The sequence below is a fragment of the Strongylocentrotus purpuratus genome, unplaced genomic scaffold, assembly GCF_000002235.5.
Source record: "Strongylocentrotus purpuratus isolate Spur 01 unplaced genomic scaffold, Spur_5.0 spur5_scaffold_1, whole genome shotgun sequence".
In the NCBI taxonomy this organism is placed as follows: Eukaryota; Metazoa; Echinodermata; class Echinoidea; order Camarodonta; family Strongylocentrotidae; genus Strongylocentrotus; species Strongylocentrotus purpuratus.
In genome coordinates this window covers 48,228,988-48,247,390 of record NW_022145594.1, presented here as the reverse complement: position 1 = coordinate 48,247,390, position 18,403 = coordinate 48,228,988, and the positions used below count along the sequence as shown (strand labels likewise).

The following is an 18,403-nucleotide window of genomic DNA, read 5'->3' as shown; positions in this document are numbered from 1 at the left end:
TATGATGTGGGCACGGATTCAAGGAAGGAAAACTTTGTTTTACCTACTAAACTACTACTACTATTGCTACTTTGTACATTCCGGTGTATGGAAATGATTGCAGTTCAGTTGAGTGTTAATAAACAAAGAACCATGAAATTACCACATTGTCTCAAGGATCATATGTAGATATCTCTACATTAGTAAAACACAGTCGATTCTTCAACGGATACTGCATGGATGAAGGAATTCGACACGGCAAAGCCCCCGGGCGTGATACTCGCGAACACCGCACAAGTACTAAAGTCTGACGTGACGTGACCATAGACGTGACGTGACACAGTGAGTAATTCAATGAAATGAAACTCAGAAGTGAAATCGGCTGAATGAAATGAAACTTTGAATTAATGTCGGCTAGACTCTAGCTCTACACGTTACTGCTGATTTGAAAGGAATGTTTATCAAGTAAATTGCAATTATGGATGGGAATACTACTCCCAAATCCCCAGGTGGGAAAGATAAGGAACTGAGCAATGCCAATGGCAATGATATTGATCATGTCGTGAAAGATAAGAAGAGTGGTGCAACAAGGAGCTTTACTAGAGAAAGAGATCTAGAGAATGGGAAAGATGATCGAGATGACTCAGAATCCACATTGTCATTATGTGGATCATCGGCCTCTTCTGCCAGTACTGCAAAGAAGAGAGAAAGAGAGAGAAAGAAGGAAAGACAACTTAAAGCAAAGTTGATAGCCTTACATCAAACGAGTGAACTTGAGAAGAAACTGAGAACACTTCAAAAACAACATGAAATGGAACGAGCCGAACAAGAAATACGAATTGCAAAAGAAAAGGCTGAGAATTTGAGAAAGAGTCAGCTTTTGAAGGATGAAGAAGCGGAGATTGAAAGACAAAAGACTGCTATTCTCTTGCAAGCAGAATTGAAGCTTCTACAACAAGACTCAGAGGAAGAGCTACAGAAATGGAAAGTGGAAGGTGATTCTTTCCGTGATCGTGGACAAGAACGAGATCAAGTTAGAGGTGACTCTTTCCGTGATCGTGGACAAGAACGAGAACGAGTTAGAGGTGATTTTGTCGGTGATCATGGACAAGAACGAGATCAAGTTAGAGGTAACTCTTTCCGTGATCGTGGACAAGAACGAGAACGAGTTAGAGATGATTTTGTCGGTGATCATGGACAAGAACGAGATCAAGTTAGAGGTAACTCTTTCCGTAATCGTGGACAAGAACGAGAACGAGTTAGAGATGATTTTGTCGGTGATCATGGACAAGAACGAGAACGAGTTAGATATGATTTTGTCGGTGATCATGGACAAGAACGAGATCAAGTTAGAGGTGACTCTTTCCGTGATCGTGGACAAGAACGAGAACAAGTAATAGGTGATTCTTTCCGTGATCGTGGACAAGAACGAGAACGAGTTAGAGATGATGTTGTCGGTGATCGTGGACAAGAACGAGATCAAGTTAGAGGTGATTCTTTCCGTGATCGTGGACAAGAACGAGAACGAGTTAGAGGTGATTTTGTCGGTGGTCGTGGACAAGAACAAGCCTTTCGCAAGGAACCTGTGAGCAATGAAGAAGGAGCCACCAAACAGATGCTTAGGGAGATGATTAGATTCACTGCAGAAAACAGTCTACCATCGCCAGATCTCGAGCCGTTCAATGGGGATCCACTTGATTACCTTACCTTTATAAGGAATTTTGAATATGTGGTTGAAAAAAGAACTGATGAACCTTTCAGAAGACTAGAGCTTCTACTAAAATACACACGAGGAGAAGCGCATGAGCTTATTCGAGAATGCCCCCACATACAACCAAGTAAGAGGGCATATGAGACAGCCAAGTCCATGCTACACAGAGACTATGGAAAGCAGAGTAACATAATAAATGTGTAGAGATATGAGTGTGAGGTATTGTGAATGGATATTTGAAAGCGTGTTCACTCGTCACACAACATAACTCTTATTTTTATTTTAGCTACGAGGAAACAAGGTTGCACTGACAATAAAATGCATAAAAGAAAGTATTCCCTTTTCGTTAGTTTATTGGGTACTGATGAGGCTGGCCGTACACTTGCAAAGTGTAGCCAAGCACAAGCCGAAGAATCGGTATGAAAATGCATAAATGGTGAATGTGAATATTGCACGGAGATTACATAATGATCAATGATGATAATGAACATGAATAAATGCAATGTACATAAATAGAGCTTACGACAATAGTAGAAATGAAGTCGAAAGTCCAATGAAGATGAAGAGAGTTGAGAACGAAAGAAGGGGCTCACGCGATGAAATGTGCGGAGGCTTGATGGCGGAAACGCGACTTCGTTGACGTGGTTGAAGAACCGTGAAGAACGCTATGTCGTCGCCGACGCTCGTGATGATGATGAATGTAGATGGAGCTCTCGGGCGAGAATAGATCGAAGAGAAGAGAAGAGATGTGTGGCGCTCGATGACGAAAGCAGTGAGTCGCTTGATGTCGGAGGCCAAAGAAGAAAATGCAGACATCAAAGCCGGTAGTGGTGCTGAGACGGTGAGTCGCTCGATTGATGAGCCGAACTTTGATGGTGAATGTTTAGATGAGCTGCGGTGAGTCGAGCTCATGTGAGTGAAAGACTACCGGTGAAGAAACTGGCAGCTCCCAGCGGATAACCAAGCACCATATATGTCGGAACTAGATTTAACTGTTCCACTGGAAGACTGCAGCCCGATGAACACGGCAGGGAAAGTGAAGATGTGCCGATAGAAGTGATAGGCACAGTAGAATCAAGCCCGGAGAGGAAATCATGCAGAAACGTGTTGACTCAACTGAGATGTAAGCAGGAGTTGTTGACTCGACTGAGGTGTAGGCGGGAGTGAAGAAAACCTCGTGGTGATGAAAATACGCGGGTGAACGATGCGCGGAACCACGATGCTCGATTGGAGGAATGAACACACGTGGTACGAATAATGAATATAAATAAGTACCGTGATGGAAAAATACAGGAGACATGAATGTACAGTGAAAGTAGGGCATGTAAGAGCCGCTACATTACTCCCCTGCCAGAATTGAAGCTGTGTATGCAATACACAGATGAGAGGCGAAAAAGATATAAAGGAGCGAAGTACAAAATGTCACAAGAATCAATGGCTGATAAATATGTAAAAGTGCATGTATTGTATAGCGTATGCAGTAATTTACAACAGCCCAGGAAATGTACAAGCATGGCATGTTGAAAGAATGTAATACAACAAGCATGGTATGCGAACGGCTGTTTAGTTGCCAAAAATAGAACAGTGAGTACTGACATGGTATGCATCGAATAAACGTGTATAAATGCAAGCATAAAAAACATTCAATACATAATCCAGAATGAAGACATTGTATAAAACATTGCTAAGTCCAAAAAGTCAGGGAATAATAAAATCGTACAACCAAGCTTCCAAGTATCACGTCGGGGTCACCAATGTAGAGATATGAGTGTGAGGTATTGTGAATGGATATTTGAAAGCGTGTTCACTCGTCACACAACATAACTCTTATTTTTATTTTAGCTACGAGGAAACAAGGTTGCACTGACAATAAAATGCATAAAAGAAAGTATTCCCTTTTCGTTAGTTTATTGGGTACTGATGAGGCTGGCCGTACACTTGCAAAGTGTAGCCAAGCACAAGCCGAAGAATCGGTATGAAAATGCATAAATGGTGAATGTGAATATTGCACGGAGATTACATAATGATCAATGATGATAATGAACATGAATAAATGCAATGTACATAAATAGAGCTTACGACAATAGTAGAAATGAAGTCGAAAGTCCAATGAAGATGAAGAGAGTTGAGAACGAAAGAAGGGGCTCACGCGATGAAATGTGCGGAGGCTTGATGGCGGAAACGCGACTTCGTTGACGTGGTTGAAGAACCGTGAAGAACGCTATGTCGTCGCCGACGCTCGTGATGATGATGAATGTAGATGGAGCTCTCGGGCGAGAATAGATCGAAGAGAAGAGAAGAGATGTGTGGCGCTCGATGACGAAAGCAGTGAGTCGCTTGATGTCGGAGGCCAAAGAAGAAAATGCAGACATCAAAGCCGGTAGTGGTGCTGAGACGGTGAGTCGCTCGATTGATGAGCCGAACTTTGATGGTGAATGTTTAGATGAGCTGCGGTGAGTCGAGCTCATGTGAGTGAAAGACTACCGGTGAAGAAACTGGCAGCTCCCAGCGGATAACCAAGCACCATATATGTCGGAACTAGATTTAACTGTTCCACTGGAAGACTGCAGCCCGATGAACACGGCAGGGAAAGTGAAGATGTGCCGATAGAAGTGATAGGCACAGTAGAATCAAGCCCGGAGAGGAAATCATGCAGAAACGTGTTGACTCAACTGAGATGTAAGCAGGAGTTGTTGACTCGACTGAGGTGTAGGCGGGAGTGAAGAAAACCTCGTGGTGATGAAAATACGCGGGTGAACGATGCGCGGAACCACGATGCTCGATTGGAGGAATGAACACACGTGGTACGAATAATGAATATAAATAAGTACCGTGATGGAAAAATACAGGAGACATGAATGTACAGTGAAAGTAGGGCATGTAAGAGCCGCTACAAATGCATACAAGGAAAGGGCAATTGCCTGGGAGCAGATACGATCAGGAGATAGGCAAGGATTGCGAAAATTCGCAATATACCTCAATAATTGCTCGCATGTTAGAGCAGCAGGGGACTTAGGAGGCATGGATAGTGAAAGTTTTCTGAGAGTTCTGGCAAGCAAACTACCCTTGTATCTTCAGCAGAAGTGGATATCACGAGTAGGCCTGACTCGTGATATTGCTAATAGGAATCCCACCCTGGAAGATCTTGCACAGTTCGTCATACAGACTGAAAGAAACATTAACGATCCCATGGTACAGGGATTGGGATATCAGAGGACTGAGAAAAATGCTTCCTACAATAAAGATGAGAAAGAAAAACTACAAAAATCAAGAAGCACAAAGGCATTTGGTACAGCCACACAACAGGATAAGGAACAGAAGGACAAGAGGGAACCAAGTTGTACTTTCTGTGGTGCCAACTCGAGGCATGTCATTGACGAGTGCCGAAAATTTGAAGCCTTGTCAGTTGAAGAAAGATCAGAGCAATGTAAAAGGAAAGGCCTCTGCTTCCGATGCCTGAAACCAAAGCATCTGAATAAGGAATGCAAGAGTCAGATCAAGTGTGATGTCTACGACAGGATGCACAACACTTTAATGCATGATCCCAGGTGGATGAAAGACGGAGAAGGAAATACAAGGAAAACCACCAATGATGCTTCAACATCTACCGATGTGCAAAGTGAAGCTGGAAGGATCTCTTCAGGGTCTACCAATGTGAAGAAAAGTGTTGGAGGAAAACCCCAGACATCGACGTGCATGACGATAGTTCCAGTCATCGTGAAGCACAAAGGAAATGACAGATGCATATCAACTTATGCATTCATAGATAATGGATGTGGAACAGTCTTCTGTGACACAGAACTTACCCAAAGGCTGCATGCAAGAACCAGGAAAACCAAGCTAATAGTCAAGACATTGAATCTTGAAGAAGTGATAGATACAGAAGTCACTGTAGATGAGCTGCAGATCGCAGGAGTAAAGGAGAAGGAATTCATCAATCTTCCGCCCATCTATGTCAAAGATGGTATACCAGTGACAGTTTCAGATGCTCCAACTCAAAAAGATCTGAAACGATGGAAACATCTGAAGGACATAGAATTGCCCGAAATAAAGTAACAGGAACTCTATTCCAAGGGTAACTCTCATGATTGGAGCCAACGTTCCGTCGGCATCGATGCCTCTAGAAATCAAAGCTGGTGACATCGAGGAACCATATGCTATCCGCTCAAGGCTAGGTTGGCTCGTGTATGGTATACAAGCTCAAGAGCAAGCAGATATTCACAAAGTCTGTTTTTGTAAACAGGAGGAAGTTTCCATCATTCCTAGACAAGAGGAATTAGAACGGAAATTCAAGGACTTCTGCAATATGGAATTTACAGAGAGACTAAGTGATCACAGAGGGGGCCTGTCAGTTGACGACAAGAATTTCTTGGACATAATGGAGAAATCTATCACTAAGAAAGACAATCATTATCAGATAGATCTGCCCTTAAAGCAGAGAGATGTGGCTATGCCTAACAACAAGGACCAAGCTGAAAGATTTCTGGAAAGACAAGGACAGAAGTTATCAAAGAACAAGGAAATCCATGAACAGTACACCACATTCATGAATGATCTGGAAAAGCAAGGCTATGCAGAGAAGGTTCCAGAAGCAGACTTGGACAGACATGATGGGAAGGTATGGTATATCCCTCACCATGGGGTGTATCATCCCCAAAAGCCAGGAAAGATTAGAGTAGACTTCAATTGTCCTATCAGCTACAAAGGAAAGTCTCTTAATCAGGAACTCCTACAAGGACCAGATCTAACCAACAGATTACTTGGTGTTCTCCTCAGGTGGAGGAAAGAGAAAGTGGCTATAATGGCAGATATACAGTCTATGTTCTATCAGGTGAAAGTTACACCAGACCAATGCGACATGCTGCGTTACTTGTGGTGGCCTAAGGGGGATATCTTCAAAGAGCCAGTAGCATACAGAAAGCTAGTCCATCTTTTTGGGGCTACATCTTCTCCCAGTTGTTCGAATTATGCCCTGAAAAGAACAGCAAAGGACAATGAAGGTTGTGCAAAGGAAGAAGTCCTAGATGCCGTACAGAAAGACTTTTACGTTGATGATTTTCTGAAGTCAGTATCAACACCCCAAGAAGGCATTGATCTAGCTGAATCATTAAGACAATTAGTGTTGTCCAAGGGAGGCTTCAAGTTAACCAAATGGTCAAGCAACAGACGAGAGGTCTTAGATTCCATTCCAAAGGAGGAACATGCCGTTGAATTGAAGGATTTGGACTTACAAAGGGAAGTTCTTCCAACTGAACGAGCTCTTGGTGTGAGATGGGATCCAGAAAATGACCAGTTAGGCTTCAAACTGAAAGAAATGTCAAGAAAGGCTACTCGCCGAAACATCCTATCAGTAATGAGCTCAGTCTATGATCCCTTCGGGCTAGCAGCACCATTCGTTCTGAAGGCTAAGATAATTCTGCAAGAATTGTGCCAAGCTAAATTGGACTGGGACCAGTCAATCCCTGAAAAGCAGAAAATGGACTGGGAACTTGGATGAATGAGCTACAAAATCTTGACCAGGTGAAGACTGAAAGATGTCTAAAACCAAAGAACTTTGGTAAAGTAACAAACAGACAGCTGCACCACTTTGCCGATGCTAGCATGGATGGCTATGGTGTTGTGACCTACTTGAGACAGACAGATGAGAATTAAGAGGTTCATGTGGCATTTTTGACAGCCAAAGCCAGGGTTGCCCCACTGAAGCCTCACACTATTGTTAAGATGGAGTTAACTGCTGCAACACTCGCAGTAAAGCAAGACAGTATGATCAAGAGGGAAATGAATATGGAGTTGGATGAGACAGTATTTTGGACGGACAGTCAAACAGTTCTGAAATACATTGCCAACGAAACTGCCAGATATCCAGTATTTGTGACAAACAGACTGAGTATCATCCGAGATGGATCAGAGACAAATCAGTGGAAGTACATTCCTACCAAGTTAAACCCGGCAGATCATGCATCCAGAGGATTGGGTGCCAGTGAACTAACCAAGAAGAGGGAATGGTTTGAAGGCCCAGAATTCCTAAAGCAGTCTGAAGAAATATGGCCATCTGAGGGTGTGAAAGCTCCAGCAAGAATGGAGAAAGCTGATGATACTATGTCAGGAGATTTGGATGAGACTCACATTCATGCCACAATGATAAACAAGGAGGATCCAATAAGTGCACTCCTGTCGCACTATTCTGATTGGGATAAGCTGAAACGAGGAGTTGCCTGGATATTGAAGTTCAAGAAAATGCTACAAGGAAAGGGGAAAGGAATAGATGGCAATTCCAGTGAAATGTTCAGCCTGACAAATAAGGACATTGAAGATGCCGAAGTTGCAATTGTTAAACAATTGCAACTTGAATCATTCCCAGAGGAAATGAAACGACTGGCTGGTCACAGAGAAGAGAAAGGAGTACCAAAACGCTCTACCCTTAGTAACCTTGATCCAGAATTGAGCAATGGGTTACTTCAAGTAGGTGGAAGGTTGCAGAATGCCCAGATTCCAAGCAGTGCTAAACATCAATACATCCTACCAAAGAAGTATCATGTAACCACTCTTTTAATGCAATACATCCATAGGAGAGTTGGTCATCAGGGACAAAATCACATGGTAGCTGAATTACGACAGAAATTCTGGGTGGTAGGAGCTGGAGTTTTAGCACGAAACATAGCAAGGAAATGCATCATTTGTAGAAAGAACCAAGGAAAGGCTGGTCATCAGAAAATGGCAGAACTTCCAAGAAGTCGAGTTCAGAGTGACGAGCCGGCGTTCACCAGAGTTGGCATGGACTATTTTGGTCCTTTTGAAATAAAGTGTGGAAGAAGCATAAGGAAAAGATATGGCGTAATCTTCACATGCCTGTCCTGCAGAGGGGTGCACATTGAAGTTGCATCGAGTCTAGACACAAGCTCCTGTATTGAGGCTATTCGTCGCTTCATCAGCCGCCGAGGACCTATGAAAGAGATGTTCTCGGATAATGGTACAAATTTAGTAAGAGCTGAAAGGGAACTGAAGCAGGCATTAAAGGAGCTGAATCAAGACCAGCTGATCAACTTTCATGCAAACCATGGCATGAAATGGCATTTCAATCCTCCTGCTGCTTCCCATCAGGGGGGAGTATGGGAACGCCAAATTAGAACAGTCAGAAAAATACTGTGTGCAGTCATGAGAGAGCAGTATCTAAAGTCCTACCAGAATGAGGAGCAGCTCCATACATTCATGTGTGAAGTGGAGGCCGTCATAAATAGTAGGCCTCTTACCCGATGTTCAGACAACCCAAATGATCTGGATGTAATCTCACCAAACAGCTTGCTGACTATGAAGGGTTCAACGACGCTACCTCCAGGGATCTTCGACGACAAGGACATCTACGCAAAGAAGCGGTGGAAACAGATGCAGTACTTGGCAGACCTATTCTGGAAGAGGTGGGTGCGAGAGTACCTGCCTTCTCTACATCGCCGACAAACGTGGCTGCAGCCAAGTCGTAACCTTCAGGTGGGGGACATTGTACTCGTCATAGACGAAACAGCGCACAGATGTTCCTGGTCCATGGCCCGAGTGCAAGAGGTTATGCCAGACAACAAGGGGTTCGTCCGCAGAGCGAAAGTGAAAACTGCAATAACATCGCTAGTAAGGCTAGTAACCAAGTTGTGTATTCTACTGGAGCAGGAAATTTGAATGGAGTTTGTCTCAAATTTATGAAAGGATCTACATGTATAATATGTGAAAGTGCCTTTAAATGGATGTGCTTTGAATCATTATTGGAGGAGGATACCAAGCAAATGAAGCAATTTGTGTTTGGATCAAGCGAACAAGTGGAATTCAGAGGGCCAGTGAAATTTTGTGTTTGTGTTGTAGAGATAAGAGTGTGAGGTAATGTGAATGGATATTTGAAAGCGTGTTCACTCGTCACACAACATAGCTCTTATTTTTATTTTAGCTACGAGAAAACAAGGTTGCACTGACAATAAAATACATACAAGAAAGTATTCCCTTTTCGTTAGTTTATTAAAGAATAAATATGATGGACTAACACTTGCAAGTGAAGTCTGGTGAATAAATGATTCGGAATACTCTCGTGATGATGATGAATGTAGATGGAGCTCTCGGGCGAGAAGAGAAGAGAAGAAAGTGACGCTCGACGATGAAACAGTGAGTCGTTTGATGTCGGAGGCCAAAGTGGAAAATGCAGACATCAAAGCCGGTAGTGGTGCTGAGCAGTGAGTCGCTCGATTGATGAGCCGAACTTGATGATGAATGTTTAGATGAGCTGCGGTGAGTCGAGCTCATGTGAGTGAAAGACTACCGGTGAAGAAACTGGCAGCTCCCAGCGGATAACCAAGCACCATATATGTCGGAACTAGATCGATTTAACTGTTCCACTGGAAGACTGCAGCCCGATGAACACGGCAGAGTAAGTGAAGATGTGCCGATAGAAGTGATAGGCACAGTAGAATCAAGCCCGGAGAGGAAATCATGCAGAGACGTGTTGACTCAACTGAGATGTAAGCAGGAGTTGTTGACTCGACCGCGAGGTGTAAGCGGGAGAGAAGAAAACCTCGTGGTGATGAAAATACGCGGATGAACGATGCGCGGAGGTAACCCGACACATGCTCCGCCGACGATTGCTCCGCCGACATTTACTCCGCAAAACGCGACAATTGCTCCGCGACATTTGCTCCGCGACATTTGCTCCGACGTCAAATGCTCCACCGACAGTTGCTCCGCTGACAGTTGCTCCGCCGACAGTTGCTCCGCCGACGATTGCTCCGCCGACAGATGCTCCGCCGACAATTGCTCCGCCGACAATTGCTCCGCCGACAATTGCTCCGCTGTCAATTGCTCCGCAAAACGCGACAATTGCTCCGCCGACATTTGCTCCGCCGACATTTGCTCCGCCTGAAGCGACACTTGCTCCGCCGACATTTGCTCCGCCGACTTTTGCTCCACCGACATTTGCTCCGCCGACAATTGCTCCGCCGACAATTGCTCCGCCTGAAGTGACAATTGCTCCGCCGACATTTGCTCCGACGACATTTGCTCCGCCCAAAAAGTGTCCCATAAACTACAAATGCTACTAGTACTACGACAAATGCTTCGCCGACAATATTTTCTTTACACCTATTTTTTTCGTTTCTTTTTTTCTTCTTCATTTTCTGAATGCATTTCTTGAAATAATGTAGATGAAATGAAATGAATGAATGTTGATGAAGTGGGAGGAAAAAAGGAGTTACCTAAAAGACATTTCGAATATACTGAAATAACTTTCCATCTATCACTGTACGTCCCATATAATGTATACTAAACACTCATTACATGTCGTGGGAAGTTTTTAAAAAAAAGTAGAGCAGCAAGCCACATTCCCCAATACGCGCATACCTCCTAGTTAATTTCAAGTAGCTCATCAATATGTAATACCTGAAATTACCTCGATCAATGCATCTTACTATGTAAAGCATTATACAGTGTACTAGGTCATCATGGAAGTTTAGAAAATAAGGGCACTTATATACGTAAGGAAGAGAACCCATTCAGACGGGAAAATGAGATGGCAGCCTTTCTGCTTATTCACATTTATACAAATCATTTTGTTGCAGTTTGATGTTCTTCCAGTGGCTTCGTGAGTCCCTTAAATTATTCAGTGAAAACAAAGTACTCGAATGAAACGGAGTGTTTTACACACTAACATATATATATATTAAAGCTACATACACTTAACTAAAGGAAAGAAACCTTTAGAAAATGGACTGGATATTATTGAAAATATTATTCTAAACAAGAATGTACTACATGATTGTATTACTTTACGTTTCAATTTCACGAGAGAAATAGAACTCGAGAGGGGGAGCAGAGAAAAAGTGATGGAAATGAAAGAAGACTAATAGCATGAGAGGAAAACGGTGTAAACAGGAAAAGGAGGAGCATGGGAGAGAGAGAAAGAGAGAGAGAGAGATAGCCTTGAGCTTTGGATCAGCTAATGAGTAATACATGAAACAGATTTTGAGCGGAGTAATTATCTTTCGCCGGAGAACTTGCGTAAGGAGCTATAACTTTATTTTTTATTTTTTTAAATCAAACATGGGGAATAGCAAAAAACGGTTGTCTTCTTTGCTCTTTTCTTTCCTCTCATGTTATTAGTCTTCTTTCATTGAGGTAATTTCAGGTCTTACATATTGATGAGCTGTTTGAAATTAACTAGGAGGTATGCGCGTATTGGGGAATGTGGCTTGCTGCTCTACTTAAAAAAAAAAAACTTCCCATGACATGTAATGAGTGTTTAGTGTACATTATGTGGGACGTACAGTGATAGATGGAAAGTTATTTCAGTATATTCGAAATGACTTTTAGGCAACTGCTTTTTCCTCCCACATCATCAACATTCATTCATTTCATTTCATTTACATAATTTCATGAAATGCATTCAGAAAATGAAGAAAAAAAAAAGAAACAAAAACAACCCGTGAAAAAAAAATATTGTCGGCGAAGCATTTGTCGTAGTACTAGTAGCATTTGTATTTAATGGGACACTTTTTTGGCGGAGCCAATGTCGTCGGAGCAAATGTCACCGGAGCAAGTGTCGCTTCTTGCGGAGCAAATGTCGTCGGAGCAATTGTCGGCGGAGCAAATGTCACCGGAGCAAAAGTTGTCGCTTCAGGCAGAGCAATTGTCGGCGGAGCAATTGTCGACGGAGCAATTTTCGGCGGAGCAATTGTCGGCGGAGCAAATGTCGTCGGAGCAATTGTCGGCGGAGCAAATGTCACCGGAGCAATTGTCGCTTCAGGCGGAGCAATTGTCGGCGGAGCAATTGTCGGCGGAGCAAATGTCGGCGGAGCAAATGTCGGCGGAGCAAATGTCGGCGGAGCAAGTGTCGCTTCAGGCGGAGCAAATGTTGGCGGAGCAAATGTCGGCGGAGCAATTGTCGCGTTTTGCGGAGCAATTGACGGCGGAGCAATTGTCGGCGGAGCAATTGTCGGCGGAGCAATTGTCGGCGGAGCATCTGTCGGCGGAGCAATTGTCAGCGGAGCAACTGTCGGCGGAGCAACTGTCGGCGGAGCACCTGTCGGCGGAGCATTTGACGTCGGAGCAAATGTCGCGGAGCAAATGTCGCGGAGCAATTGTCGCGTTTTGCGGAGTAAATGTCGGCGGAGCAATCGTCGGCGGAGCATGTGTCATGGAACCTGCGCGGAACCACGATGCTCGATTGGAGGAATGAACACACGTGGTCCGAATAATGAATATAAATAAGTACCGTGATGGAAAAATACAGGAGACATGAATGTACGGTGAAAGTAGGGCGAATGTTAGAGCCGCTACAGTGTTAAAGTGAAAAGTAAATTATTAATAGCCCTTTGGCTAGTAGTTGGTAATCATTTGTGATAATGAGCCAATACAGGATTAACACATGTTTAATCGCGAATTTGCATTGGATCAACACATGTTTAATCGCGAATTTGCATTGGATCAACACATGTTTAATCGCGAATTTGCATTGGATGAACACATGTTTAATCGCGAATTTGGATTGGATCAACATGTCAAGTCGCGAATTTACACAGGATGATTTTGTCAACACGCGAATTGCAAGAGAGCAAAGTTTTACGCGATTTTAAGAGAGGACACTTACATGAAAGGATGTCAATTTAAGACATTGAATTATGATAAGTCAGCACCTAATATTGTTTAGTCTTTGCAAGAACGATAAAGGATATGAACATGAACTGGAACGAAGGAGTGAACTTTCAAACTGTTTAAGTTGAACTCTGTGAAATGCTATTCATGACTGAAAGGTTTGTTTTGAAATTTGATGTTTTATACTCATACATGTACATGTATATATGTAAGTTTGTTGAGTTTCAATATTTCTTTGTGTTATCACAATTGGGATGTTTAAATTGAGGATGATTGAACATACATGTACACAAATAATTAAAAGAGAATATTATGTTAAAAATTTGTTCAAGGTAATGATTGAATTAGCCTCAGAGTTAAAATCAGATACATTTTGTTAATATAAAACATTCCAGAAAGAGAGAACTCAAATAGGGTTAAAGGGAGAAAGTGTATTGAAAACAGTGTATTTGTTCACATAGAAAGTTAGAAATTTCATTTCATTAGGTGTTCAGAACATTAACATGAATGAAAAGATTTAAATATATGTGGCTGCACTCTGCAGTGTAGAGCATTATAAGGAAGTTCAGATTGTGTTATATTAAATTGAGGATTAACATGTTTAAGTGAAGTAAGGAATGTTATTTAGTTTTATGTGCAAATGGCAAGGATATTTGCATGTGCTTAGTAGTCAATCCACAATGTGACTTCAGTCATGCAGGTAAACTTCGGACAGGTTGATATATGCAAATAAAAGGAACAAGGTTAATGTTCAAGCGGAAGTACAAGAGTCATGTATTACATGTATGAAGATGGTATTATGCACAATGCTAAATATTTCCTTTTCTCTATTGTTTGAAAGTACATGTACATCTACGTTATTTCGATGTTCATTTAATGTTGATGTGCACGTACATCAGTTCAGTTCAATTGAAGGTGTTCAGAAATTGTTTTATGTTTAAGTAAAAACAAAAGGGAAAATGTTAAAGTAGTAAATATAGCCACTAATTATTCTTGTTTTGGAAGAACAATTCTTGTGTTTGGATTTCATATTACTGGTTTATTTCCAGAGTTATTTTTTGAAAGGCAATTATAACGAAAATGGTGTTTTTGATAATTTAATTACCATAGATATTACATTTTGACAAAAGTTTGACAAAAGTTTGACAGCTATGAGTAAACATTGAAAATATTTTGATTTAAAGTTATCATTGATTCATGATTATTTTGTATTGGATGCTTTTGTTGAGTTGATACAAGAATGTTTATAGGCCCTGTCTTTCGTGGGTTCAATGAGGTGTTGAGATGCAGAGCGGAGGGATCGAGTGGGTATGTAAGGTGTAACAAGTTCAGATATGTAGCTGGGACAGAGTTGATGAAGTGCTTTGAAAGTTAGAATGATGACTTTGTACTGGATTCTCTGGGATACGGGCAGCCAATGGAGTTCCTGTAGAGTGGGAGTGATGTGCTCTTGCCTTGGTAATTTAGAAACTAGTCTGGCAGCTGAATTTTGAATTCGCTGAAGCTTGGCGATGTCTTTATTGGGGAGATTGATGAGGAGACAATTACAAGAATCGAGAAGAGAGGTGACGAAGGAGTGGACAAGGATCTCAGTTGTGTGATTGTCGAGGAGATTTCTTATCTTTCCGATTTTGTAGAGAGATAGGGATGCATTCCGACAGATGGAGTTCACATTTTGACGTAGAGTTAAGTGATTATCGAGCACAACTCCAAGGTCTCGAACAGTTGTGCTGCTAGAAATGCTGGTGTCACCAACCGTGAGTGGAGACAGTTCCTGATTTGAGCCACGCTTCCTGGATGATGTTAGATGAAGCATTTCAGTTTTGCCATCATTGATAACAAGCTTGTTATCCTTCATCCAATTGCGAATCTCCGTGATACATAACTCTAGTCTTTCTTTTGACTCGTGTCTCGTAGCAGGAGTCATAGCTGTGTACAACTGCTACCGTAGATTGACTGGAATTGTTGTACAAACGTAGCTAGGCTTGTCACATGGAAACTACAGATTTGATATGATGTGGGCACGGATTCAAGGAAGGAAAACTTTGTTTTACCTACTAAACTACTCCTACTATTGCTACTTTGTACATTCCGGTGTATGGAAATGATTGCAGTTCAGTTGAGTGTTAATAAACAAAGAACCATGAAATTACCACATTGTCTCAAGGATCATCTCTACAATTACTTTCATGATTTGTATAGCGGGAGAGTGAATCAACTTAACATTGTGCTTAAAGTAGATCATTGGTATGAACAACATGCGGCGATAGACCATGTTGACGTGTAAGAGGGATGATTTTAATATTCTTTAAAATTACTTTAGCCATGAAATAATTATGTCATTATTACATCATGTAGGAAGGAGGCTCTCTACGTTAAGTTGAAGACAAAATCACCACCCGACATTTGACGATTCGACAAGTGACTTTGCTCGCAGCCTTACGATTTTTCTTCCCTAAATCAAAATCATTGTGTTCTGTTACTGATTTTGAGTGTAGTGTTTTTTTTCCTTCTTCTTTGTATATATTTTGTAAAGGATATAGGTTTGCTCATGGACCCTGGATTTTTTTTAAGAGAGAGAGAGAGAGAGAAAGAGACAAAAGAGGGACTTTGCCTGGCAACCACACAAATTTATGTCCGATCCCCATTATAGACATGCACGATGTACGGACTGGCACACTCTTTATATCATGTCACAGAATCGTAGGAGACTAACGGCTGGGCTTGCAACAAGGGTAAAAGAAGAAAGAAAAACGCATTTGAAAGGAATATTGTGAAGGGAAACGCACCTTGATTGAAATCATTTGTAATGATGTTCACGCTGGTAGGTTTTGCATTAAAAAAAAAATTATGATCACTGATTGTGACCTGAAGCGCGTGGGTGCCTAGAAGCTCAAAACATGTTTGTCGAATAAATTCTTTAGAATCAAATTACAAAGGAAAACTATTTGAAGTCTAAACATGTCCAAATTTGGTATTAATTCGTTCCGATTTGATACAAACATTCCTCGCTGAATAATAATAATAATAATAATAGCCTAATAGTCCACTCCAAATTTTATTAAACCGAAACGGAAATTCTTTTTGCCCAATTGATCGTGAGCCCGGACATAATAACAGACATATAATACTGGAAAAATTAAACATTACATTGTCCTAGTATTCAAATTATGCAAGGTAACCCGTTTACCTTCTAGACTTCGCTGTCAGACACTATTGAGTGACTGAATGACATATTTTATCTTTGGTAATAACATATATAAAATGAGCTGTAACAGGTACATGAGCATTTGCCAATAACCATGGAGTTACTAAGCTAACTCCATGCAATAACCCACTACTTGTAATGGTCAAAATTAACCTGATTGAATCTGTGTGCAGCACAAAAATTACGACTATTCGGTAAAAAGGTCTAAAAATCAGATTATTACTCAGGTCGTTATTTTCCAACTAATAGCAATTTTCAAGCCCTTTCATTTTGAGGTAAGTTCTAAATTAGTATTGTCTTTCACTGAAAGCCGTTGGATTTTAACCTTTTCATTTTGTTGGCCTGCAAATGGGACATAGTACCTTTATATTCAGGACCACCATCCTTAACAAGATTTCGCATATACATATATGTATTAATTGTGAAAACCCTAAAACGTAAATACCGAACTACATTTATGTATTTAGGTATGGCATGCTATACTTTAACCTAAGAGGGCTTTTAACAATTAAGCCGAAGTTGAATAGATTCTGAAAACCTGAATTTTATAGAAACATTTCTTTTTGCAGCGTTGTACATAAGTAAAAGAATGTCAAAAGTAGACAAAGTATATCTAGGCATAGATACCATGTATACGGTGAAAAACACATGGGTCCATATTTCAATACATCCCTTGTTGCCATTTGAAATGGTCAGATTACATTCTTCCGTTCTCGATACGAAATACACTGTTGCTCTTAAATTTGGAATATTTTTTTAGCCCTAAGTTATGGAATTATTTTGAATATGATTTATTCCTAATAGATCTAGAAATAGTATACATTCTCAGATTTTATTGAATAACAATTTGCCAGTGTTTGTTTTGCGTGACTGCTAAAGCATGTGTTTGCTACTATGCTTATCAACTTGGGGACTACAAAAGGGCACTAATATAGCACATCGACACGGTGTTGATCCCGGGGTGTTGATCCTGGGGCCTCACAGTTACGAGGCCACTTGCTTTGCCACTGAACCATGACTGTACGCAGCGGGGGCTAGGGTAGGGGGGCAATTCCCACAAATAAAAAAGGAAAAAAGAAAATGCTAACAATTATCAATAATTCATTGCATTTTTGCCCCGACCCCCAAAATCAGAAATCCTCAATGTGGGCATGCCTTGAACCATAATGCATGGCCCTACAGAGGAATCTTTTAGGTTGGGGGTCGTGGTAAAATGCAATGAATTATTGATAATTTATTGCATTTTCTTTGTTTTTTTAAAGATACTTTGCACGTGACTGACCTGGAATTATACCAAGCAATAATCACATAATGTGAAACTATAATGGAAGGTAATTAATATGGTGTCAATATTCTTGATAACTACTCCGAACTTTACTTGAACTTTAGTACCTATACATGGCATTAAATTACAAAATAAACATCAGAAGTGAGTCCTACTCCCTTCAGAAGCTTGTAATACACCCCGGCCCCCCCCCCCCCCCACTCAGTGTTATTTAGGGTACGCATATGCTCGTACCCTCTTTTTGAAAGCACCCCCTATCTGAGGACTGCCAACATTTCCGAACCCCCCTTTCGCGGGCTTTTCGCGGGCTTTTTTTGCATTGGAGACCCCCCTAAATCAGAAAAAATGCTCAATGTACCCCCCTAAATTCGGAATAATTTCTCAGCAGTCCAAAGAGATGAGAGAAAAAAGAAAAACACCCCCTTTTTAAAGAAATCTCCGGGTGAAAAGTCAAATACACCCCTTTTCTTACAATTCTCGGGCCGGACTTTGTCGCACGAAAAGTACCCCTTTACTGGACATTTTGGCAACACGCATGCGGTCATTCCGACCTCTGAGTGGGGGGGGGGGGGGCCGGGTAATACACTAACTCCAAAAAGCT

The 18,403-nt window shown here is 41.5% G+C and overlaps 3 protein-coding genes across 3 annotated transcripts; all 3 read left to right on the top strand.

The window, feature by feature from the left end:
- The first annotated feature begins 311 nt into the window (after nucleotides 1-311).
- LOC115921406 (apical junction molecule-like) lies at nucleotides 312-5,746 on the top strand. Its single transcript, XM_030978869.1, has 2 exons — nucleotides 312-1,886; nucleotides 4,587-5,746. The coding sequence occupies exons 1-2, from the start codon at nucleotides 458-460 to the stop codon at nucleotides 5,744-5,746; spliced, it is 2,589 nt and encodes an 862-aa protein (XP_030834729.1). The 5' UTR covers nucleotides 312-457.
- Nucleotides 5,747-5,774: 28 nt separating this feature from the next.
- On the top strand, nucleotides 5,775-7,187 carry LOC115921405. Its single transcript, XM_030978868.1, has one exon. It carries the CDS (start codon nucleotides 5,775-5,777, stop codon nucleotides 7,185-7,187), a length of 1,413 nt encoding a protein of 470 aa, XP_030834728.1.
- Nucleotides 7,188-7,411: 224 nt separating this feature from the next.
- LOC115921404 lies at nucleotides 7,412-9,358 on the top strand. The gene has a single exon (XM_030978867.1). The coding sequence runs from the start codon at nucleotides 7,412-7,414 to the stop codon at nucleotides 9,356-9,358; it is 1,947 nt and encodes a 648-aa protein (XP_030834727.1).
- Nucleotides 9,359-18,403: the final 9,045 nt, after the last annotated feature.

Bases quoted from the DNA above. Each gene is read 5' to 3' on its own strand.
- LOC115921406 (XM_030978869.1), top strand. From the start codon at position 458: ATGGATGGGAATACTACTCCCAAATCCCCAGGTGGGAAAGATAAGGAA. The intron at 1,887-4,586 runs ATGTGTAGAGAT...GAGCCGCTACAA, and splicing joins AAAGCAGAGTAACATAATAA to ATGCATACAAGGAAAGGGCA.
- LOC115921405 (XM_030978868.1), top strand. From the start codon at position 5,775: ATGATTGGAGCCAACGTTCCGTCGGCATCGATGCCTCTAGAAATCAAA.
- LOC115921404 (XM_030978867.1), top strand. From the start codon at position 7,412: ATGGAGTTAACTGCTGCAACACTCGCAGTAAAGCAAGACAGTATGATC.